General features: G+C 59.9%; 2 protein-coding genes across 3 annotated transcripts; both read left to right on the forward strand.

Moving 5' to 3' along the window:
• The first annotated feature begins 1,373 nt into the window (after positions 1–1,373).
• On the forward strand, positions 1,374–7,936 carry MEN1 (menin 1). 2 transcript variants are annotated; one of them, XM_008159086.3, is made up of 10 exons: positions 1,374–1,545; positions 1,951–2,411; positions 3,338–3,546; positions 3,740–3,868; positions 4,448–4,488; positions 4,569–4,656; positions 5,227–5,363; positions 5,807–5,942; positions 6,364–6,528; positions 6,733–7,936. In XM_008159086.3, exons 2-10 carry the CDS (start codon positions 1,967–1,969, stop codon positions 7,219–7,221), a joined length of 1,839 nt encoding a protein of 612 aa, XP_008157308.1. In that variant the 5' UTR covers positions 1,374–1,545; positions 1,951–1,966; the 3' UTR covers positions 7,222–7,936. The 2 variants fall into 2 exon arrangements, with proteins under 2 accessions (XP_008157308.1, XP_027991657.1); XM_028135856.2 differs by having other exon boundaries at positions 1,374–1,533.
• A 270-nt stretch (positions 7,937–8,206) lies between these two features.
• Positions 8,207–22,297, forward strand: MAP4K2 (mitogen-activated protein kinase kinase kinase kinase 2). The gene is made up of 32 exons (XM_008159084.3): positions 8,207–8,365; positions 8,487–8,544; positions 8,786–8,876; positions 8,957–9,021; positions 9,290–9,345; positions 9,651–9,698; positions 9,792–9,834; positions 10,228–10,300; positions 10,380–10,511; positions 10,589–10,651; positions 11,007–11,088; positions 11,180–11,287; positions 11,658–11,736; positions 12,784–12,842; positions 13,432–13,475; positions 13,557–13,595; positions 13,681–13,714; positions 13,837–13,939; positions 14,027–14,115; positions 14,188–14,229; positions 14,306–14,390; positions 14,482–14,561; positions 14,642–14,702; positions 14,786–14,903; positions 17,439–17,497; positions 17,574–17,677; positions 17,787–17,964; positions 18,611–18,679; positions 18,783–18,869; positions 19,280–19,350; positions 19,455–19,510; positions 19,612–22,297. The coding sequence occupies exons 1-32, from the start codon at positions 8,270–8,272 to the stop codon at positions 19,697–19,699; spliced, it is 2,460 nt and encodes an 819-aa protein (XP_008157306.2). The 5' UTR covers positions 8,207–8,269; the 3' UTR covers positions 19,700–22,297.
• Positions 22,298–22,522: the final 225 nt, after the last annotated feature.

The raw sequence follows: 22,522 nt of genomic DNA on the forward strand, positions 1-22,522 counted from the left end.
CAATAAAGAAATATATATATATAAAACAAAAACTGAAGGTTGCATATGCCCCTAGTCCCCTCAGTCCTGGGCAGATTGGGACAGTCGGCCACCTTATCCACCAGCTTTTCCATTAACGTCCTTTTTCCGTTCCAGGATTCAGTTCACCATATTGCATTTAGTGGTCCTGTCTCTTTAATCCCTTCTAATATGCAACAGTTTCTTAGTCTTTCCTTGTCTTTCATGACCTTGACACTTTTGAGAAGTACTGGACAGGTATTTTGTTGAATGTCCCTCAGTTTTGGTTTGGTTTGCCAGATGTTTTCTCATGATCAGACTAGGCTTATGGATTTTGGTGGGGTTTTTTGTTGTTAATCCTCACGTGAGGATATTTTCTCCATTGATTTTAGAGAGTGTGGAAAGGAGGGAGGGAGGTGGAGGTGGAAGGAGGGAGGGAGGGAGGGAGAGAGAGAGAGAGAAAGAGAGAGAGAGAGAGAGAGAGAGAGAGAGAGAGAGAGAGAGAGATGAATGTGAGACATTCTGCAGGTGCCCTGACCAGGGCTGGGGATCGAACCTGCTACCGAGGTATGTGCCCTTGACCAGAAATCGAATCTGTGACCCTTCAGTGCAAAGTTCTAACTATGGAGCCACACTGGCCAGGGCTAGGCTTATGGATTTTGAAGAAGAAAAGCCAGAGAGGTGAAGTAGGGCAGAAATTTGATCTGCTTTTTCACTGTTTCATATCCAGTGCCTAGCACTGAGTGCCTGGCCCGTTGTAGGCACCAAAAATCTGTTTGTGGGATGACTAAAGGTATGAATGAATGTCTCTGTATAAGTTATTTAGGACTGTTTTGAAGGTTTACAATGTGAATATAAGTACTATCCTATCAAACATGTTGTACTGCAGTATTTTTTCCTTCAACAATGTGTCCTGTAGAGCCATTTCAGGACGCATAGAGCTACTTCATTTTTCTAACTTTTACCCTATTACAAAGATCCGCAATGGCTCTGTAGATGGACGTTCCGCTGTGCACAGACGTTGGGCTTGTGTCATGGGCAGAACTGGGGCAGAATTGCTAGACGCAGAGGAGGCGCTGACGGTGAGTGGATACTGAAAGACGTCCAGCGGAAGCGGCTGAACACCGTGACACCCCAGCACTTGGAAGCACCGTTTTCCCCACGTCTTGCCGACACGGGATCAGTGGCTAAAGCGCAGTGGACCGCCTGAGGATGCCCGGACACGTTCCGGACCACATCTCCCAGGATGCCCTGCGGCCCCTCGGCTACCTGGTTGCGTAGATGGAATGACCAATCCCGGAGAAGCTCAGAAAGGCGGCGCCACCTCCACTCCTCACCTACCGCACGGGGCACCCGGAGCAGCGACTACCACTCCCAGAAGCCCCAGTGGACCGGCGCAGCTGGCCACCATTTCAAGGCTCGGCAGGGGTGGGAGAGGGCCCGGATCCCACTTCCCGGCAGGCAGTGCGGCCGAGGGCGGAACTCCATTTCCCAGCAGGCTCCAGGCGGCGGGCGCCGCGGTGCCTTGTGTGGGATGTAAGCGCGGAGGTGGGCGCGGGGGACCGCAGCCAGGACTCTTCTTGGGATTTGGGGGCTTGGCCAGGGGGTGCCTTTCGGAGGGACTCTAGGGCCCCGGGGTACGGCTGCAGAGAGGGACTGGGGCGGCCATTGGCGGTCCTCAGCGGGGTTCTAGGGGCGCACCCCCATCGGGGCCGGGGCTACTGGGGTTGTGGGGGACGAGGAGGCCCTACCGCCTTGGCTGAGGGGGGGTCTCATCAACGCGAGAGCCGAGGAGCGGAGGGTGAAGGGGGCGGGGGGCAAGGGATTGTGTGTGTGTGTGTGTGTGTGTGTGTGTGTGTGTGGCGGGAGGGGGGGGGTTGGAACCTTAGAGGAGCCTGGGCAGGGGCTCCCGGGCCGAGCCCGCCGACTCTCCCTCTCCCGGCTCGCCCGCAGGCCGAGGCCTGCCGCCATGGGGCTGAAGGCCGCCCAGAAGACGCTGTTCCCGCTACGCTCGATCGACGACGTGGTGCGCCTGTTCGCAGCCGAGCTGGGCCGAGAGGAGCCGGACCTGGTGCTCCTCTCCTTGGTCCTGGGCTTCGTGGAACATTTCCTAGCTGTCAACCGCGTCATCCCCACCAACGTGCCCGAGCTCACCTTCCAGCCCAGTCCCGCGCCCGACCCTCCCGGCGGCCTCACCTACTTCCCAGTTGCTGACCTGTCCATCATCGCTGCGCTCTATGCTCGCTTCACCGCCCAGATCCGAGGTGCAGTCGACCTGTCTCTGTACCCCCGAGAGGGGGGCGTCTCCAGCCGAGAGCTGGTGAAAAAGGTCTCCGATGTCATCTGGAACAGCCTTAGCCGCTCCTACTTCAAGGATCGGGCCCATATCCAATCCCTCTTCAGCTTCATCACAGGTTGGAGCCCCACAGGTGGCAGGGGGCAAGAATCCTGTCCCATCTGACAGCTTGGCCCACCTCTTCACAATACATGGTTTACAGAGCCCTTTTGAGACCTATAAGCCTCATGAGGTGGGGCAGGTGTTAACCCCCCCTTTGCAGTTAGGGAACTGAAGCCCAGAGAGGGGAAGTGAGGTGCCAAAGTCACACCAAGTGGCAAGACTAGGACTAGACCCCAATCACTTGGCTCCAAATCCATTAACCACCCTTTGCCCCCTCAGCACCCCCATCCCTGCCATTGAGCAACTCTAGGAGTCCTACAGCCCAGCCTGAGGCACAGAGGGCAGCAGCAGATTGGGGGGTGAGGAGCCAAAATCTGGCTACATTTGAGACGACTAAATGAAATGTCTATGAAAGTGATGGCTTAAGGCTCAGGGTTTGCAAAGATCTTTCTTTGCTCAAGCCCAGTTGACTAGCAATCCTGTCCTGGAGTGCCATATTGAGAAGGAATCAGAGGCTGCTTCTGAGCTTAGCAGGAAAAGAGTGTAGAGATAAATTAGGAGTAGTTGCCAGTGGGTGTGAAAAAAGAGGACTTAGTCTCTTGGTCCTGTTTTTGCCTATTCTGTTATCACCTGATAGGCACAATAAAACGAGGAAATTCTTTAACCTAAACATATAATGTGGTTGCAGAGAAAGAGAAGTGACAGGGTCCAAGGCTGGGTGGAACTGGGAAGATCCAAGAAGGTCTGTTGTTGGGCGATGAAAACGGGGAGGGAGAGGCTTGGAACAATAAGAGGAAGCGGGTAGAGGAGTGATGGAGGAGGGTCTGAGGTTTGGGCACCGGCTGGGAGGGGAGGGTGGGAGGGAACATGGCCAGTCCCTGCCTAGCCCCCTTCCTCCGCGCCAGAGCTCAGAATCCTCTTTCGTTACCTCCTGCTCCATAGGCACCAAACTGGACAGCTCCGGTGTGGCCTTTGCTGTGGTGGGGGCCTGCCAGGCCCTGGGTCTCCGGGATGTCCACCTGGCCCTGTCTGAGGACCACGCCTGGGTTGTGTTTGGGCCCAATGGAGAGCAGACAGCTGAGGTCACCTGGCATGGCAAGGGCAATGAGGACCGGAGGGGCCAGACAGTCAACGCGGGTGTGGCTGAGCGGGTATTGCCTCCTCCCCCTGCTCCCTTCACACTCCCACCCAAAGGGCTGTGCTTTCCTGAGCCCACTCCCCTCTCCCTGTCACCACCTGAATATGTCAGGAAGGGGACACAGAATAGCTCCCTTCCTGCCTGTCATTCCTTGGAGCAGGCACAGGGGGGTCATCATGAGCCATCTGGTCTTGTCCTCTCCCAAGAGCTGGCTGTACCTGAAAGGATCATACATGCGCTGTGACCGCAAGATGGAGGTGGCATTCATGGTGTGCGCCATCAACCCTTCCATTGACCTGCACACGGACTCCCTGGAGCTGCTGCAGCTGCAACAGGTATGTGCCTGTGGGACCCTGGGCAGCTGCAGCAGGTGAGGTGTGGCTGTGGGGCCCTGGCAGGGGCACTTTTCCTCCCCCTTTATTTTGGTTAATCCTCACGTGAGGATATTTTTCCATTGACTTTTAGAGAGAGTGGAAGGGTGGGGGAGGGACAGAGAGAAACATTGATGTGCAAGAGACACATGATTGGTTGCCTCCCTTACATACCTTGATCAGGGCCAGGGAGTGAGTCTGCAACCGAGGTACATGCCCTTGACTGGAATTGAACCCGAGACCCTTCAGTCCATCGGCCGACGCTCTATCCACTGAGCAAAACTGGCTGGGGCTCAACTTCCCCTTTTGCAACATGGTTAACAATTCCTGGCCCAGTGTTTCCCAGGGCTCTGGGGAGAGTGGTGTTAAGACATGAAAGGACTTGGACTCCAGTAAGGGGCTGGTTTCTAAATTCTGGCCCTTCCTATCTAGTGGGAGATCCCTGCTGGTGTTGGACCCCACTTTGCCTGGTAGACTGAGGACTTCTCACCCCCCCCCCCCAACCCCCTACCCCAGCTCTTATTTCTCTCTTTTGGCCTCTAGAAACTGCTCTGGCTGCTCTATGACCTGGGACATCTGGAGAGGTCAGTAGGGGGAAGTGGCCAGGCTGGGCCTACGGGGCCGGGTGGCTAGGTAGCAGCCTGGACTCATGGACTTTTCCTAGGTACCCCATGGCGCTGGGGAACCTGGCAGATCTGGAGGAGCTGGAGCCCACCCCTGGCCGGCCAGACCCACTCACCCTTTACCACAAGGTGGGGATTTCCCAGGAGGGCACAGAAGGGAGAACCAATAGTGGCTGGGGTTCCCTTCTACCTGGGACTGGGAGGGGCCACATGAGAGAAGAACTTGGTGTGTGTTGGGAGTTACCACCCATTTTGTGTTCACCATGTACATAGTCTGTGCTGTTTGCCTCACGTGGTCCCTCCTGGCGTATAACAGATGTCAAATGTGGGCGCACTGAGGAGAGGGTGTTAACTTGGTGCGAGTGGAGGTAGAAGGGACATTGGGCTGGGCTTGGAAGGCTTTGGTGTTTGTGTAGGAGTGTGTGGGAAGCCTGGGAAAGGGACATGCCCCGAGCTTGGAGGACAGACCCCTCCCCTTCCCTAGGCCTTGTTCTGCATTCTGGCCCAGGCCTCACCAAGCAGCCCTGCAGCCATGGGCGGAGCAGCTGGTAGAGCGGATGGCAGGGGGGAGAGGTGGAACTGGAGATGGGACTCTGGGATCGTGCCTATTTCGCATTCTGGGTGTGATCTGATGGGACATTCCTGCCACACAGTATGGCTGGGGGCTGCCTCCCTGAGGGCCCTCTGCTCTGTCCCTAGGGCATTGCCTCAGCCAAGACTTACTACCGGGATGAGCACATCTACCCCTACATGTACCTGGCTGGCTACCACTGTCGCAACCGCAACGTTCGAGAAGCCCTGCAGGCCTGGGCCGACACGGCCACTGTCATCCAGGAGTGAGGATCCTTCACCCCCCACGCCTCCCACTAGGGCCTTAGTCCATCCTTCCTTCCTCTTTCACCCAACTTCCAATCATACTTACCCAGGAGTGAGGCCTGGGTCCCAAGCCCCATCCTTTCCTCTAGTCTGGGCAGCCAAGGCTACCATCACCCAGGAGGCAGGGATCCCTGATGAGAGCCTCACGCCTTTCTCTCCCTCCCCTCTCCTCCTAACGGCCAACCACCATCATCCAGCAGTAAACCCTGCCCCCCTGCCCCATGCCCCCCTCCTCACTCTGGCTCTGGGCTGGTACAGACATCATGATTTTGGAGTGAGGACCCCAACCACTCGCCCAGTCCCTAGATGATCAAAGGAAAAGAAACCTGGGCTCCGTCCCCCACCAGGTCCCTGGGGGTTCCCAGCATGGTCGAGGCCCCACGGTGCCCTCCTGCTCTCACAGCTACAACTACTGCCGGGAAGACGAGGAAATCTACAAGGAGTTCTTTGAAGTAGCCAATGACGTCATCCCCAACCTGCTGAAGGAGGCGGCTAGCCTGCTGGAGGCTGGCGAGGAGCGGCCAGGGGAGCAGACCCAGGTGAAGGGCTCCCCCTGCGCCCCCTTCCCACCTGGTCAGGGCTCCGAGTCAGAGGACATGGACTGCTGCCCACGGCGGGGACTGAGTGAGGAAGGTGGCCCAGCACACAGAGCAGCCAGGGTTTGGGGGAGCTGAGCGTATTTTAGGGGTTTCTACCTTATTCCTTCAGGTAAATGGGGTAAAGCCCTTCTCTTTCTTGGCCAAGACTTCTTATTCAGTTGAGGCGGGTGGGATGGAGGTAAGGGACGGTTCCCTCTTTTCTCCGAGTCCTGGCTAAGAACTGGTTCTATAAAAGGAAGGCGGTTCTGAGAATTCCCCCCTATGCCCACTCTTACGGAGCCAGGGCTCTGCTTAGATGAGCGGCTTGGCCTAGCCCTGATAAAGGGGTTCTGATCTGTGCCCTCCTTTCCCCCTTGCCCAGGGCACCCAGAGCCAGGGGTCTGCCCTCCAGGACCCAGAGTGCTTCGCGCATCTGCTTCGGTTCTACGATGGCATCTGCAAATGGGAGGAAGGCAGCCCCACGCCGGTGCTGCACGTGGGCTGGGCCACCTTCCTGGTGCAGTCCCTAGGGCGCTTCGAAGGACAGGTGAGGGCAGCTGCGCGGGGCTCTGAGGAGGACGGGTGGTGACAGCAGCTGCAGGGCAGCCAGAGCCTGGGCGGCCCTGAAGGGCATCTGCTCATCCTCTCTGGCCGCATGGGACAGGCCTCAACCTGCGGTCCGAGGCGGGGTCCTGGGGATCCAGCCACGGGGTTGCAGCCTTGCCCTCAGCTTGCTTCCCTGTCCGGCCAGGTGCGGCAGAAGGTGCGGATAGTGAGCCGGGAGTCCGAGGCAGCTGAGGCCGAGGAGCCCTGGGGCGAGGAAGCCCGGGAAGGCCGGCGGCGAGGCCCGCGGCGGGAGTCCAAGCCCGAGGAGCCCCCGCCGCCCAAGAAGCCGGCGCTGGACAAGGGCCCGGGCCCGGGCGCGGGGCAGGGCTTGGCACCAGGACCCCCCCGGAAGCCCCCAGGAGCGGTCCTGAACAGTGCCCGCGGCCCTGAAGGCGGCAGCACGGCTCCCGCGCCTGCGCCGGCCGCGTCGCCGCCACCAGAGGGTCCGGTGCTCACTTTCCAGAGCGAGAAGATGAAGGGCATGAAGGAGCTGCTGGTGGCCACCAAGATCAACTCGAGCGCCATCAAGCTGCAGCTCACCGCGCAGTCGCAAGTGCAGATGAAGAAGCAGAAGGTGTCCACGCCCAGCGACTACACGCTCTCCTTCCTTAAGCGGCAGCGCAAGGGCCTCTGAGCGGCGCCCCGGACCCCCCGCCAGCCCGCGGGAGCCTGGCCTCGGTCCCCGCCGAGGCTCCGCCCAGCTCCCTCCGCCCCAGCCAATGGGGCCCAGGCCCGGCCTCCGGGCCCCACCCCTACCCGGAACCGAGGCTCGGTCCGGACCCGGAGTCAGACTCTACCCCGCGCTCGGCCTTGGAACGTAGAACCCGTGCCCAGCCTCCCAGCTGGCGATGGAAGCTTCGCCGGGGCCCCATAAAGGCCCAGCCCCGGGGACTCGGGCCCCAATCGGACCGAGGTTCCAGCCGCAGCCTGACCGGTGCCGCTCTGGTCTCAGCCCTGGGGCTGAGGTTTCACCCGCCTCCAGCCCGGGACCTATGACCCGGCTCGGAGAGCATTTCCGCACCTCAGAATCATGTCCCCTGGGAACCCAAGCCCCCCAACCCAAAGAATTAAAAAGGGGCGCTTCCAGAAGTGGAAATCCCAGCTTCCTCCCCTCCCTATCCCCCGAGTCCGGGTACGAAACTCCTCCAGCCTGTGTGAACCCTGAGCTCCGCCCCCTCCCTGACCAACTGGCTCCAGATCAGAGCAGACAGACCTCTCCCGACCCCCTGGGCTCCCTCCCCGGGTCCCGCCGTCTCGGGGGGCTTGCCAGTGGGCGAGGGGAGCCTGATCTCCGTTTTGTACATAGATTTATTTTTCAGTTCCAAGGAAGATGAATACATTTTGTTAAAAAAAAAAGTACGTGTCTGTTTCATTTGGGAACTTGGGGTGGGAGTGGAGTGCCCTCTTGCCTCTGCCTGCGGGCTCCAGACCTCGGCCCGGCGGCTCCTCGGGGCTCCGGGGCTTCCCCTTCCTGCCGAGGGCCCGTCCCGCGGGCGCCTCCTCCCGGCCGGGCGGCGGGGCATCCCCTGCCTGTCCCCGCCCCAGGCTCCGGCCCCGCCCCAGCGGCCTCCGAGCCACCGGCGCCCGCCCCGCCCCGCCCCGCCCCGCGCCGCCCCGCGCCGGCTCCGGCTCCGGCTCCGCAGCTCGCGTCCTCCCGCCCGCCGGCCCGCCGGCGCCGGGCCATGGCGCTGCTGCGGGACGTGTCGCTGCAGGATCCGCGGGACCGCTTCGAGCTGCTGCAGCGCGTGGGGTCCGGGACCTACGGCGACGTCTACAAGGTGCGCCGGGCGGCGGGCTGGCGGGGGAGCGGCGAGGAGGTAGCCCGCTCCGCGCCCCGCGCGGGATCCAGCCCCAGCCCCGCCCCCTCCTCATCCCGCTGCTCCCACTCCGTCCCTTTAGGCCCGCGACGCCGTCACGTCCGAACTGGCCGCGGTCAAGATAGTCAAGCTCGACCCAGGTGAGGGCCCGGGGCCGGGGCCTCTGCGCGGGAGGCAGGGCAGAGCGCCTGGCGGCCGGCGTGAGGGGCGGAGAGTTGACACTTCGGAGCCCCCCTGAGAGGCGAACCCAGGAGGTGCTGTCCCGGCACCGGTCTGGCCGGGAGGGAGGCGGAGCTCAGCGGTCCTTTGAAGATGAGGGCGCTGAGTTAGGGCGCTCCCGCTGAGCTTCTCCCCCCACCCACAATGCCCTGTGCTCCCCAGGGGACGACATCAGCTCCCTCCAGCAGGAAATCACTATCCTGCGTGAGTGCCACCACCCCAACGTGGTGGCCTACATTGGCAGCTATCTCAGGTGAGGCTGCTTCCCCCTGCCCACCCCGGCGGCCCCATGTGGCCCTGCCATGTGCCCACCCCGGCGCTGTGTTCCCCCAGGAACGACCGCTTGTGGATCTGCATGGAGTTCTGCGGAGGGGGGTCCCTGCAGGAGATTTACCATGGTGAGCCCGGGACTCCCGGCCCCAGAGGGCCACAGGCTGCTGCTGCTTCTCTTCCACCGGCTGCTTCCCACCCTCAACCCCAACATGTGGCGGGAGGGGAGACCTGGGGCCCAAGGCTGGTCCCCGCTGGCTGTGTGACCTTGAGAGAAATACTGTCTTTCCTGGGTTCGGTACCCAGACCGCCTGTGGCTTCCTTGTTGGGGGGTGGCCTGGGAGGGTCAGCGTATCCCCCAGACCTCCATGCTAGCGCCTACCCCTTCCATTTCAGCCACTGGGCCCCTGGAGGAACGGCAGATTGCCTACGTCTGTCGAGAGGCACTGAAGGTAGCTAGGCCCATAAGGCTGCTCACAGCCCCAACGCCCAGGAGCCGTGGGCAGGGAGCCCAGCTGGCCAGTGTGGGGGGTGGAGTGCCTCAGGCAGGGCTGGCCTGAGGGGCTGTGGGTCCTGGGAGAAGGGGCCCCAGCCCTGTTGCCGGAAGCAGCCCATTTCCCTCTTGGCTCAGTCACTTCCTGTTTGGGGAGAGGGGAGGAGGAAGCGGCTTGGGTGGGGGGCCCAGTCCTCAGAGAGGGTTCAGGAAAGGTGGGATGTTGCTGGGTAGCTGCTCTCAGGGGCTCTTCTTTGTCCCCAGGGGCTGCACCACTTGCATTCTCAAGGGAAGATCCACAGGGATATCAAGGTAGGGGAGTGTGGCCTTGGGCATCGGGGGAGGGGGAGGAGGAGGAGGCTGTCCAGAGCTCCAGATGGGATTCTCTCGTCTCCATTCCTACAGGGCGCCAACCTTCTCCTCACCCTCCAGGGAGATGTCAAGCTGGGTCAGTACCCCGGGGACACAGTCAGGGTGAGGGTTCTGTGGGAGCTCCTGGAAGTCTTAGAGTCTGCATTCAAGTGCTGGGTGTCCTTGGGCAAGTCACGTCACAGCTTGGGCCTCAATTTCCCCATTGAGGAAAGCAGAAGAGTCCTCCCTTCCTACTACAAGTTGGATGTGGTTGGGTCTGTATGGAGTCCAACGTCTGGCCTGGCACTTGGTCAGAGATTGAAGATGGTTGGCCTTCCCAGGAGGGGGCCCTGGCCTTGGCAGTTGTAGCTGAACTTGGTCTGCCTGTTGTCTGAACCCAACCCGCCAGGTGCATCCTGAGTCTGAGCCTCAGAGGTGGGTGGGGTGTGGCAGCCAGAGGGCGGGTTTGAGCAGCTCTTTCTCCCTGCAGCTGACTTTGGGGTATCAGGCGAGCTGACGGCATCTGTGGCTAAGAGGAGGTCTTTCATTGGGACTCCATACTGGTGAGGCTGCATCTCAGGCTGAGGGGATAGGGGCCACAGGTGGGGTACCCAGCCATCCCATCTGTGACCCCACCTCTAGGATGGCCCCGGAGGTGGCCGCTGTGGAGCGCAAAGGTGGCTACAATGAGCTGTGTGACGTCTGGGCCCTGGGCATCACAGCCATTGAGCTGGGCGAGCTGCAGCCCCCTCTATTCCACCTGCACCCCATGAGGTCAGCTGAACACTTGCCCCTTGCCTGACCCCTAGGGCCCTGTTGACCCTCGGCTCCTGACCTTTTGCTCTCCATAGGGCCTTGATGCTCATGTCCAAGAGCAGCTTCCAGCCGCCCAAGCTGAGGGACAAGACTCGCTGGTGAGGCCCATGTTCCTCGCTGGGTCCCCCTTTTCAGTCAGTCCTCAGGGGAGTAGAGGAGCCATCTGCCAACTCCCAGGGCGCGGCCTCAAGAGCCCTGCCCGCTGGTATTCTGCAGACCATCTGTGAGAGGGGCCTGGGCCGCATCTCGGGGCCATGGCTGGTGTGGACAGTGGTTGTTGATGGAGGAGCTTCCATGTCGCAACAGCAGTATTGCTCAGGCCGGCCGCCCCTGGCCTCGGGCTGGCCTTTCCCGGGCAGGCCCAGCAGACGCCTCTGGAGTGGCAGTGGGGGCAGTTGGCAGGATGCCCTGCATGAGGGCTGAGCTGGGTCTGGGGGCTCTTGTGTCCACTAGGACTCAGAATTTCCACCACTTCCTCAAGCTGGCCTTGACCAAGAACCCCAAGAAGAGGCCAACAGCAGAGAAGCTTCTACAGGTGGGAGGCAGGGGGTGGGGGCCGGGGCTCAATGCTTGAAAGCAGGGGCCTGGGGGCCAGAGACCAACCTGAGCCCTCCTCAATCCTCCAGCACCCATTCACAACGCAACAGCTCCCTCGGGCTCTCCTCACACAGCTGTTGGACAAGGCCAATGACCCCCACCTGGGCGCCCTCTCCCCAGAGGACTGTGATCTGGAGGTGAGTGGAGCTGGGGAATTGAGTCTTGGCCTGGCCTGGTTGTAGGGAGTGCAAAGGTGATATAGGTCAGGGTCCCTTTAACTTGAATATTTCCAGCACAAGGAGCTCCCCTCCAGGTGAGCCACCCACTGGGAATCTTCCCTGAGCCAGGTTCCTGCCCTTGACCCAGGCTGACCAGGACCCTCGCTCGGCCATCTTCTGCTTTCTGTGTGCCTTTGGCCAGTTATTGGCTTCTGTGTGCTGGTTTTCTCGGTTATGAAATGAAGGTGCCATTTAATCTCATGATCGTCTCAGGGTTTGTGTGTAAGCACATGGCGGTGGTGTGAGGGGCGTGCTGGGCGTGTGTCCACTGTTTTGTGTTCTTTCTTAGACTTATGACATGTTTCCAGACACCATTCACTCCCGGGGTCAGCACGGCCAGGCGGAGAGGACCCCCTCAGAGATCCAGTGTAAGCCGGAGAGGGGGCGGGGGCTGTGTGAGTGGATTTGGTGGAGGGCTGTGTGTGGATTTAGTGGGGGGCTGTGTGTGGATTTAGTGGGGGGCTGTGTGTGGATTTTCTGGGGGGCTGTGTGTGGATTTTCTGGGGGGCTGCGTGTGGATTTAGTTGGGGGCTGCGTGTGGATTTAGTGGGGGGCTGTGTGTGGATTTTCTGGGGGGCTGTGTGTGGATTTAGTGGGGGGCTGTGTGTGGATTTTCTGGGGGGCTGCGTGTGGATTTAGTGGGGGGCTGTGTGTGGATTTAGTGGGGGGCTGTGAGTGGATTTTCTGGAGGTCTGTGTGGATTTTCTGGGGGGCTGTGTGAGTGGATTTAGTGGGGGGCTGTGTGTGTATTTTCTGGGGGGCTGTGTGTGTATTTTCTGGGGGGCTGTGTGTGTGGATTTAGTGGGGGGCTGTGTGAGTGGATTTTCTGGAGGTCTGTGTGTGTATTTTCTGGGGGGCTGTGTGTGGATTTAGTGGGGGGCTGTGTGTGGATTTTCTGCTGTGTGTAGATTTTCTGGGGGGCTGTGTGAGTGGATTTGGTGGAGGGCTGTGTGTGGATTTTCTGGGGGGCTGTGTGTGTGGATTTAGTGGGGGGCTGTGTGAGTGGATTTTCTGGAGGTCTGTGTGTGTATTTTCTGGGGGGCTGTGTGTGGATTTAGTGGGGGGCTGTGTGTGTATTTTCTGGGGGGCTGTGTGTGTGGATTTAGTGGGGGGCTGTGTGAGTGGATTTTCTGGAGGTCTGTGTGTGTATTTTCTGGGGGGCTGTGTGTGGATTTAGTGGGGGGCTGTGTGTGTATTTTCTGGGGGGCTGTGTGTGGATTTAGTGGGGGGCTGTGTGTGTGGATTTAGTGGGGGGCTGTGTGAGTGGATTTTCTGGGGGGCTGTGTGAGTGGATTTTCTGGGGGGCTGTGTGTGGATTTTCTGGGGAGCTGGCTGTGTGAGTGGATTTGTTATGGGTGTGAGGGTAAGTCCTGAGTCTTCATTCCCCCCTAATCTATGTACACTGGGCACCCCAGTTCACCAGGTGAAGTTTGGCGCCCCACGCAGGAAGGAAACGGACCCGCTACCTGAGCCGGTGAGGCTGGCTGTGCGGGAGGGGGTGCGGGCTGGGCTGGGTGCTGTGCTGGAGGGCGAGCATCTCATCACAGGGTCTTTGAATCGCTGGCCTTGGGGCTGGGAAAGCTGCCCAAGCGGGTGTGTCCCGCCCAGGGACAGGGGAGGCTGGGGGCCCCTCCAGGGCCAGGTCCTGGACGTCATCTGGAACGTGGCAAGGTGACCACACCTTTCTAAAAAGTGGGCCCGACACAGGGCCGAGCCCCCACCCACCCTTTCGGCACATCTCTCTGCCTCAGTCTCTGCCTGTCACTGGCTGTCTGACTCACGTCTCTGCTGCCTCGCTGTCTCTCGTTATCAGCATCTCGTCACTCCCACAGTCTGAGTCTCTCTGCCCTGCTCTCTGTCTCATTCTCCGCTGTTTGTCTTTGCCTCTCATTGTCTCTCTCTCTCTCTCTCTCTCTCTCTCTCTCTCTCTCTCTCTCTCGCAAGCCTCTCGCCTATTACTGTCTTACTTTCCATCTGTCTTCTCTCTCTCCCACAACTTCTTGATCGCCCTCTCACATTGCCTTTGTCTCTCTCCCCATCTTTCTGACTCGGTTTCCCCACAGTGGGAAGAGGAGTGGACCCTGCTGGGAAAGGAGGAGCTGAGTGGGTGAGTGAGGGAGAGGGAAGCTGTCGGAGAGGGTTGGGGGCCGCAGAGAAGGCTGCCCTCTGACCTCCCCCTCCCTGCCAGGAGCCTGCTGCAGTCCGTCCAGGAGGCCCTGGAGGAAAGGTGAGGGCGGGGCCTGGAGGCCTGGGGCAGCCAGGAGGGCCCAGTCACATCTCACACCTCATTTCCCTCTGATTTGCCCGCCTAGGAGCCTGACCATCCGCCCAGCCTTGGAACTCCAGGTGCGGGCGGAGGGAAGCTGGGGTAGGGGCGGGACAGTGCTGCCGAGGGTGCAGCTGGGATGGGACCAGTTTACAAGGTGACCTGCTGACAGCTGGGATGGGCCCCCCGACCCTCCCCCCAGGAGCTGGACTCTCCAGACGATGCCATAGGAACCATCAAGCGGGCCCCGTTGGGGCCAGCCCCACATGAGCCTCCAGCTGAGGACCCTCTGTCCAGCCCCCCAGGTGAGTCCCAGGCTCGGGGGACCAGGAAGCAGGTCCGGGGCGGGGGGAAGGCTGGGCCTGGAATTTACCCTGTGTCTGTGCTTGCAGGAACCCCACCCCGACCTCTCCCCGGCTCTGACAGCCCCCCGCCTCTCCCCACCGCCTGGGCCACCCTGAAGCACCGGGAGGACCCTGAGGTGAGGGGGCCACAGGGACCGGGGAGATGGGAGGCCACGGGGCACATGGTCCTGACTCCGCTTCCCTCCCAGAGATCATCCTGCCACGGGCTGCCCCCGACCCCCAAGGTGCACGTAAGTGTCCGCCCGCCGCCCTGCAGCCCCGCCGCCCGCCGCCCTGTGCTTCCTCACCAGCCTCTTGCCTCCCCAGATGGGCGCCTGCTTCTCCAAGGTCTTCAATGGCTGCCCCCTGCGGATCCATGCTGCTGTCACCTGGATTCACCCTGGCACCCGGGGTAGGTGGGTGCAGGGAGGAAGCAGGAGCCAGGGAATCCCGGCTTGGGCCAGGGCTCCTGACTGACCTCTGACCCGGCACTCAAACTGCAGATCAGTTCCTGGTGGTGGGGGCCGAGGAAGGTATCTACACCCTCAACCTGCACGAACTGCACGAGGACACGCTGGAGAAGGTGAGGCCTGGCTGGCTGCGGAGGGCAGAGGGCCGGGGGGTGCCTGGGTGCTGACCACCTGTCCGTCTGTCGCTCTGCAGCTCATCTCACACCGCTGCGCCTGGCTCTACTGTGTGAATAATGTGCTGCTGTCACTCTCAGGTACACGCTGGAGCAGGCGGAGGGTGGGGCAGGCGGGGGACACCTGCCCGCCAGCGCTCTGAGCCCCCCTCCCTCCTTGGCAGGGAAATCCACGCACATCTGGTCCCATGACCTCCCGGGCCTATTTGAGCAGCGGCGACTGCAGCAACAGGTTCCCCTCTCCATCCCCACCAACCGCCTCACCCAGCGCATCATCCCCAGGTGGGGGACCGGGGAGCCTGGGTGTGCAGGGGAGAGGGGAGTCGCGGGGAGGCAGAGGGCCAGAGCCAGAGGTGGACTCTGGCCTCGCTCGTCACTGGGACCTTAGATCTCAGACCTGTTGTGACCTTAGACATGTCACTGCCTCTCTGAGCCCGTTTCCTCATCTGTCAGTGCAGTGAGAGCCTCCCCTCCCCTGACCCCAGGCCTGTGGCAGGCAGAAGGAAGTAGTGGATGTGAAATTGCTTTGCGGATTGTGGGAGCTGTGGTTCTTAGGAGGTGGGGCAAACGTCTGCTGAGCGCTTAGTACGCGCCAGGTCTTAGGCTGGGCTTGGAGACGAGGATCAAATGAGTCAGTCCTTGGGTCTCAGTACCTGGTACTGAGCTGAGCTAGAGTTGGGGGGCCGGGAGGGGCCGGGAGGCCGCAGAGAGGTCCGGTGAGCTCGTGGAGTTTGGAAGTGCACAGAGGTCTTCCGGCAGAGGGAAGAGCAAGTGCGACTGCAGGTCGGGCCGGGGAGGTGTCAGGTGTTTGGCTTTGGGAGGCAGGTGGAGAGGCCCGAGAGGACGCTGCACAGGTGGCAGGTGGCAGAGCTCCCTTTGATGCCAGGCCCAGGATCTGAGCTTTGTCCACCTGGCAGCAGTACTGTGACCATGGTAGACGGACCCTCCGTATGTCAGAGGGAGACGACCTAGAAGGGCCCTGTGGCCACAGTGAGGCCCTTGGCGTTGGCTCAGAGCTGCCCGAGGGCCGCTGCCGAGCTGTGTGCGCCGAGGTTTTCACGGAATTGCTCCAGCTGCTGTGCTGAGAATAGACTAGAGGGGATGAGGCTAGAAGCAGGAGGCCTGTCAGGAGGCCATTGAAATCATCAGATGGGCCGAAACCGGTTTGGCTCAGTGGATAGAGCGTCGGCCTGCGGACTGAAAGGTCCCAGGTTCGATGCTGGTCAAGGGCAGGTACCTTGGTTGCGGGCACATCCCCAGTAGGGGGTGTGCAGGAGGCAGCTGATCGATGTATCTCTCTCATCGATGTTTCTAACTCTATCCCTCTCCCTTCCTCTCTGTAAAAAAATCAATAAAATATTAAAAAAAAAAAAAGAAAGAAATCATCAGATGGGAGATGGCGGCTTGGGTTGGGGTAGCAGGGAAAGAAGTGATACATGGTTGGATTCTGGCTTTAATTTGAAAGTTGAACCAACGGGATTTCCTGACAATTGGTGGATGGACGAGAGAGAGGAGTCAAGGTTCCTGGCCGGGCAACGGGAAGGATGGAGCTGTCATCAGCTGTGGGTGGAGCCGAGTTCCATGTTGTCACGCTGAGTTTGACACATGCAAGTGGGGCCTCTGTCGGCTGTTGGCAGAGCGAGGTGGAGGCTCGAGCGGGTGGCCGGGCTGTGGGCTGAGCTGTTGTTATGACCAGGTGGTGGTGGGTGCCTGTGGGCCAGGCGGGGAGGCCGGGCCAGTGGCTCCACAGCTGGGCAGATGCCCTGCCTGCAGCGCACTCGCGCCAGGACCACAGGACACAGGCCCAGGAGCGCCCCGTGTCACAGGCAGGTGGGGTGTGATTGGGAAATCACGGAGTCACAGTGTCGGTTTCAAAGGTAAAGAGCGGAGAACCAGAATCGATCGGAGAAAAAAATCAAACACAAAAACATCTGCTGAGGCCAATTGGGCAAGAGAGTGGGAGGAGCAAGGGGAGAGAGAAGCGTGAGGACAGGGGCAGAGAAAGACAGGCAGGCAGGCAGGCGATGGCTTCCTCGGGGGGCCCGCATCCTGGCAGAGGGCACAGACAGGGCTGGGGTCACTGGGAGGTGGTGGCAGCACTGCTGACGGGTAGCCCTGTTCCCCAGAGAAAGAAACAGGCTCAGAAAGTCCCTTGGGGGCTGAGGGGACAGACACTTCTTCCCGGGCGCCCAGGTGAGCCAGCACTGGCCGCACCGGCCGCGGCCTCGGCTAAGACAGCGGGGCCAGGCCGTTTGCCTTTTCCTGCAAGTCTTCGTCTCTGGGCCCGTTGGCTCGTCCGTGCCCGGGTCACGTGGGGCAGGGATGGGAGTGAGCTCTGGCTGCCTGGTGGAGCCGGAGCTGCATCGTCTCTTCGTTCATTTCTCCGTGTGCAGTGACTGGAAGGAGGTGGGGAAGTAGTGACACAGGATGGTAACAGCCCTTTGTGGGTGCGTGAGGTACGCCAGGCTCTGCTGTGTTTACTCACTGAATCCTACGAGGTGGGGGGCCCGTCATCCCATTCTACAGATGAGGAAATCGAGGCACGGAGAGGTTAAGTGACTTGCTCAAAGTCACACAGTTAGAGGTAATTCTGAGATCTGAGCCCCTGGACTGGACAGAGACTTCAGGCTGTGGAGGTGGGAGCTGGAGCCATGAGCCGGCTGCAGCTCCCGTGCCTTCACAGCTGCGGTTCCCAGCAAGTCGCTGTGTCTCTCTGAGCCTTAGTCGCTTCCCTGTGAGGCAGAGAAGATAGTACCCACTCGTTGGGCTCTGTCGGGGCCTCACCTGTGGTGTGTGCCCTGGTTGTCGCCCCTACAGGCGCTTTGCCCTGTCCACCAAGATTCCTGACACCAAAGGCTGCCTGCAGTGTCGTGTGGGTAAGAGCTGGGCTGGACGCACCAGGGAGGGGTTTGGGTGGGGCCCAGCCGTGCCCACCGCCTGCCTCTCTCGCAGTGCGGAACCCCTACACGGGCAGCACCTTCCTGCTGGCCGCCCTGCCCGCCAGCCTGCTCCTGCTGCAGTGGTACGAGCCGCTACAGAAGTTCCTGCTGCTGAAGGTGTGGGGCGGGGGAGAGGGGGGAGCAGGGGGGGCCAAGGGGACCCTCCAGCAGGGGACAGGGGGGCTGGGGGAAGAAATGAAGACCCGAGCACCCCTGCTGCCCCCAGAACTTCTCCAGCCCCTTGCCCAGCCCAGCAGGGATGCTGGAGCCGCTGGTCCTGGATGGGAAGGAGCTACCGCAGGTGTGTGTGGGGGCCGAGGGCCCTGAGGGGCCTGGCTGCCGTGTCCTGTTCCATGTCCTGCCCCTGGAGGCCGGCCTGACACCTGATGTACTCATACCACCTGGTAAGCAGGAGGGTGGGCGGCTGTGTGTGTGTGTGCGCGCCCACAGAAACCTCGAGGCCCTGAGCTCCCCGCCTCCCTGCAGCCGGGCTCCCTAAAAGATTTCCTTAGACCAAAGGGCTTGGCAACTCAGAAAAAACCGACCAACACTGCAGGCGCTGCAGGCACAGACCAAACCGCGCAAGTTGGGCTCGGAGGCTCCATTCTGAGCTAGGAAGCAGGACACGTGGTGTGGGGGCCGCTCGTGGGCAGAGTGAGTGGCAGTGGGCAGAGGAGGAGGAAAGTGCCCTGAACAGAGGCCCTGCTGCGTCCCAGGCTCCGAGCCAGGGGTCTAACGCACAGGATTTCATTCTTGATCCCCACAACGGCCCTGCAAGGTTGGCATCATCATGCCTGCGTTAGGGATGAGGAGACCGAGGCTCAGAGATTCAAGGTCACACAGCAACTGAGTCCCACAGCCTGGTTCTCCTGGCTCCGGAGCCCCGCCCTCCCCACTTCCCAGCTGTCAGGGAGGTTAGGCATCCTCACCTGCCCAGGTTGTGCGAATGAAAGGCACTTGTGGCCAAGAGCTGCCTGAGACTGTCCCCCATGTCCTCTTCTTGGGGCCACAGCAGGGTTGGTGGCTCATGTCTCCCTTCTCTGCCTACAGAGGGGCTCCCAGGCTCAGCCCAGCAGGTGGTCCAGGTGGACAGGGACACAGTTCTAGTCTGCTTTGACCGTGAGTGCCCTGGGGTTAGGGCTTCGGACAGGGGAGGCCAACTGGGTCACCTCCCCGGAAGGGAGCCACTCCATCCCTGCTCACCAGCCCTCTCCCTGTGCAGGCTGTGTGAGGATTGTCAACCTGCTGGGCGAGCCTACGGCCACACTGGCTCCTGTGCTGACTTTTGACTTCCCCATTGAGACTGTGGGTGAGTGAGCCAGACACGGGGGGGCGGAGGGGGATGGAGTACCCCAGGTCTTTTAGCTGGCAGCAGGACAAGGAGTCAGGTCCCCTAGCCCCTCTTAACCCTTTGCACTCGCTTGCTTTTTTCTCGATTCCTTTATTCTACTTGGGATTTAATTTTTTAAATACCCCAGATTTTACAAAGCGCGGCAGTAGAATAAAAAACTGGAGTTTCTTTTCATACAAACTTATTTATTTGGATTTTTTTATATTTCAAATTATTGATACATTCAAAGAGTAATATTAATCTCGACATCCGAGTGCAAAAGGTTAAGGGTCATCCTGGTCACGTGCGGTCCTCGAGGACCCCTCTGGCTGGGGAAGCCCGCATCGTCAGGGCAGGCCCAGGGCTGACGGCAGCCCGGCCCCTCCCAGTGTGTCTGCAGGACAGCGTGCTGGCCTTCTGGAGCCACGGAATGCAAGGCCGCAGCCTGGACACCAACGAGGTGAGTGGGACTCGGGAACTGAACCTGGCTGGCCGTGACCCAGTTGTCTCCACCTCTTAGCAGAGGACCCGCCGGAGTGGCCTCAGTGTCCCTTTTCTTCCCAGGTGACCCAAGAGATCACAGATGAGACGAGGGTCTTCCGAGTGCTTGGGGCCCACAGGTAGGACATGGCGCTTGGCCTCCCATTCAGAGGCCCCTGAGGCCGGGTGGCCGTGCCCACGTGTCTGCTGCCCGGCTCACCTCCGCTCCTCTTCCCTCCAGAGACATCATCCTTGAGAGCATCCCCACCGACAACCCTGGGGCTCACAGCAACCTCTACATCCTCACCGGCCATCAGAGCAGTTACTGAGCGGCCCAGGCCTAGCCAGTGGCATCCCCCTCCCCATGCCTTAGCTGCAGTCCATTTAGGCAGAGGGAGCCCAGGCCCCCAGCTCTGCTGGGTTGAAGGGCAGAAGTAATCCTGAGAAGTTTGGGGGCTGCGGAGGGGAGGAGAGCCCCTCCCACACCCCTGCAATAACTGGACCAGAGGAAGCTGCTGTCACCTCCCCCTCCCCTGCCCAGCAGCCCAGGTCCCAGTGCCCCATGGCAGAGGCCCTGGGTAGGGTGGGGGCAGGCCCTGGACGATCCATTCCACGTTGTTCCACATTTCCTTTCCATCCTTCCTGCCAAGAGCCTGCCCCTGCGCCCTGTCTTGGGAACATAATATTTAAGAGAGAGAACTATATTGGTATTAAAGCTGGTTTCACTTTATTCCACTGGTCCTTGTGGGTCGGGGACCTAAGCCCACGGCCTCACTTCCCTCCTCCTCCCCTCTCCCTCTAGCACATCTTTCTGTGGCACCAGGTGCTGGGGGTGCCCCATGGGAAGGGCAGGCCGCCAGTGTGTGGCGGCTCCCTCATGGGGGTGCAGGCATCAGTGATGGGGAGGCCGGTGTTCCCAGAAGGCATCTCGGGCACGGTCTTTCCGGGGCCCCTTGCTCAGGATGAGCCTCAGTGTCGCAGTGTGACCGAGGAGTCATGTAGCTGGGAGGCCTCTGAACAAGGCACTCTCCTCTGGAGCAGCCCTGCCCCGTGTGGGCTCACCAGGCAGCCAGGGGCCAGCCAAGGGCTGCTCCACCCAGCCCCGGGGAGGCCTATGGAGCCAGCCTGCCATGACCGGTATTTCCTGCCCAGGCCTGGGGCTGCCTCCCTCCCTCCCACCTGTTGCCTAGGTACCGTGTGCTTGGTCAGGCCAGACCTACGGAATGTGGGCACCATCATCAGGCTGGACTTGGTAAGATTAGCCAGTGCCCACTAAACAAGTATTCCCCGAGGGCCTTCTCGGTGCCAGGCCCTGGACTCACAGAGGGCCGCTCCCAAACTGTGGACCAGCCCCAATGAGGGGCTGTCCTTGCTGCAGCCTGCACCTCGAGGGCACTTCCATCCACCCATGGCTGACCTCCTGCTTTGCACTGTCATTCTCCCCCATTTCCCTCTTAAGGGCTCCCTACCCTGGGAGCCTCCTGTTGCCCCAGGCTCTGACCAGAGCCTTTGGGCAAGTGAAGCCAAGAGGAAGGATGCCAGCCGGCCTCGAAGGAGGGTGGTGCAAGGCAGGACCAGGACTGCAGCGGGTGGGAGGCCCTGGGTCTGGGGGAAGAGCTGGAGTTTGGCCTAACGATGTCCCTTCTGATATTGAAGGCAATGTTTAAATTACTTCTCTGCACCGGGTGGGCTGTTGGGAAATATTTGATGAGTGGTGGGTAGATGGCAGCTTATGTGAAAAGCCCACAGCAGCCCAGTCCCTAGGGCCCTTGGCAGGGGCCCCAGGCAATCCCATGGCTGTCATATTGTCCCCCTGTCCACACTCCAGCGGAGCCCAGCTGCTCTGACTCCTAGTGACTGCGTTTCTCAGCTGAAATGGGGGGTCAGACGGGAGACAGCCCTGTGCACTGGGCACACTTGCCTGTGTTCTCTGAGCCCTAAAGGAGGGGAGAGGACCTGAGTTCAAAGGTTAGGCTGCCCCTGCTTGGAGAGCATCTCCTAGGCCACATGATGGGGTGAGAGGATTATGCTTCCTAACTTTCCGTTTCCTCGCTTTCTTGGTGGAGGTGGAGGGTTAGCTGGGGAGTGCCAGTGGTGGGAGGTGAGCCCCCACCCAGCAGCGGCTCCTGACCTCAGGAGCCTGGAGGACAGATCTGCTCACAGCACCACGCTGCAGACAGTACCACCTGGTGGCAGGTTTCCCCAGTCCTGCGCTGCCACCCTTGTCTGAAAAGGGCGGGAGATGGTTGGGGACTATCAGAGTATAATGTGCCAAAGAGGGGGGTCTGGGAAAAGCTAGCACACTGAAATACCTGCTGATAGCAAAGGCTGGCCACAAGCCAAAGAAAGATCAGGAAGCCAGGAAATATGCGCCGAAAGACTAAAATTATATATTTTTAATAAGTAGCCTTGCTGCCTATCTGTATTTTTTAAAAATACAAAGTAGATGCTATGGAAAGTCTCTCACCCAAATCCCACTTGCTCTGAGCCCTCCTAGAAGTATTTATGCATATTTAAGAGTCAGCTGTGCTTCATTCTCCCCCGTGATTCACAGTGACACTGCGCACTGCTCGCATCCTGCCCGGTAACAGCTGTCCTGGGGCACGCCCGTGTGACTAAAGGTCCGGTTCCCAGTCAGGGCATTTCTTTCTTTCTCCCTCTACTTTCTTTCTAAAAAATCAATAAAGCCCTAACCGGTGTGGCTCAGTGGATAGAGCACTGGCCTGCGGACTGAAGGGTCCCAGGTTCGATTCCGGTCAAGGGCATGTACCTTGGTTGCGGGCATATCTCCAGTAGAGGGTGTGCAGGAGGCAGCTGATCGATGTTTCTAATTCTCTATCCTTCTCCCTTCCTCTCTGTAAAAAATCAATAAAAATACTTAAAATAAATAAATAAAAATGAAATCTGTCCTGGAGAGCTTTCCGTGATCAGTGCCTCCCCCTCCTTCTGTTGTTGTGGTGTGTTTTTTGTTGTTGTTGTTAATAGACAGTGGTATTCCATTATACAGGTTTCCCATACGTGTTAATTTACTGTAATTAGATCCCCACTGATGGGACTTTGTTTCTACTACTTTGGAATTAAAAACGATGCTGCAGTAAATATGCCAAATACCACTGGCATATTCAAGTGTCCATTAGGACAAATTCCTGGAG

This window comes from Eptesicus fuscus, chromosome 13 (assembly GCF_027574615.1).
Source record: "Eptesicus fuscus isolate TK198812 chromosome 13, DD_ASM_mEF_20220401, whole genome shotgun sequence".
NCBI classification, from domain to species: domain Eukaryota; kingdom Metazoa; phylum Chordata; class Mammalia; order Chiroptera; family Vespertilionidae; genus Eptesicus; species Eptesicus fuscus.

Bases quoted from the DNA above. Each gene is read 5' to 3' on its own strand.
- MEN1 (XM_028135856.2), top strand. The intron at 4,489-4,568 runs GTCAGTAGGGGG...GACTTTTCCTAG, and splicing joins GACCTGGGACATCTGGAGAG to GTACCCCATGGCGCTGGGGA. The intron at 6,529-6,732 runs GTGAGGGCAGCT...CTGTCCGGCCAG, and splicing joins TAGGGCGCTTCGAAGGACAG to GTGCGGCAGAAGGTGCGGAT.
- MAP4K2 (XM_008159084.3), top strand. From the start codon at position 8,270: ATGGCGCTGCTGCGGGACGTGTCGCTGCAGGATCCGCGGGACCGCTTC. The intron at 14,116-14,187 runs GTGAGGGGGCCA...CTTCCCTCCCAG, and splicing joins AGCACCGGGAGGACCCTGAG to AGATCATCCTGCCACGGGCT. The intron at 14,230-14,305 runs GTAAGTGTCCGC...TTGCCTCCCCAG, and splicing joins CCCCGACCCCCAAGGTGCAC to ATGGGCGCCTGCTTCTCCAA.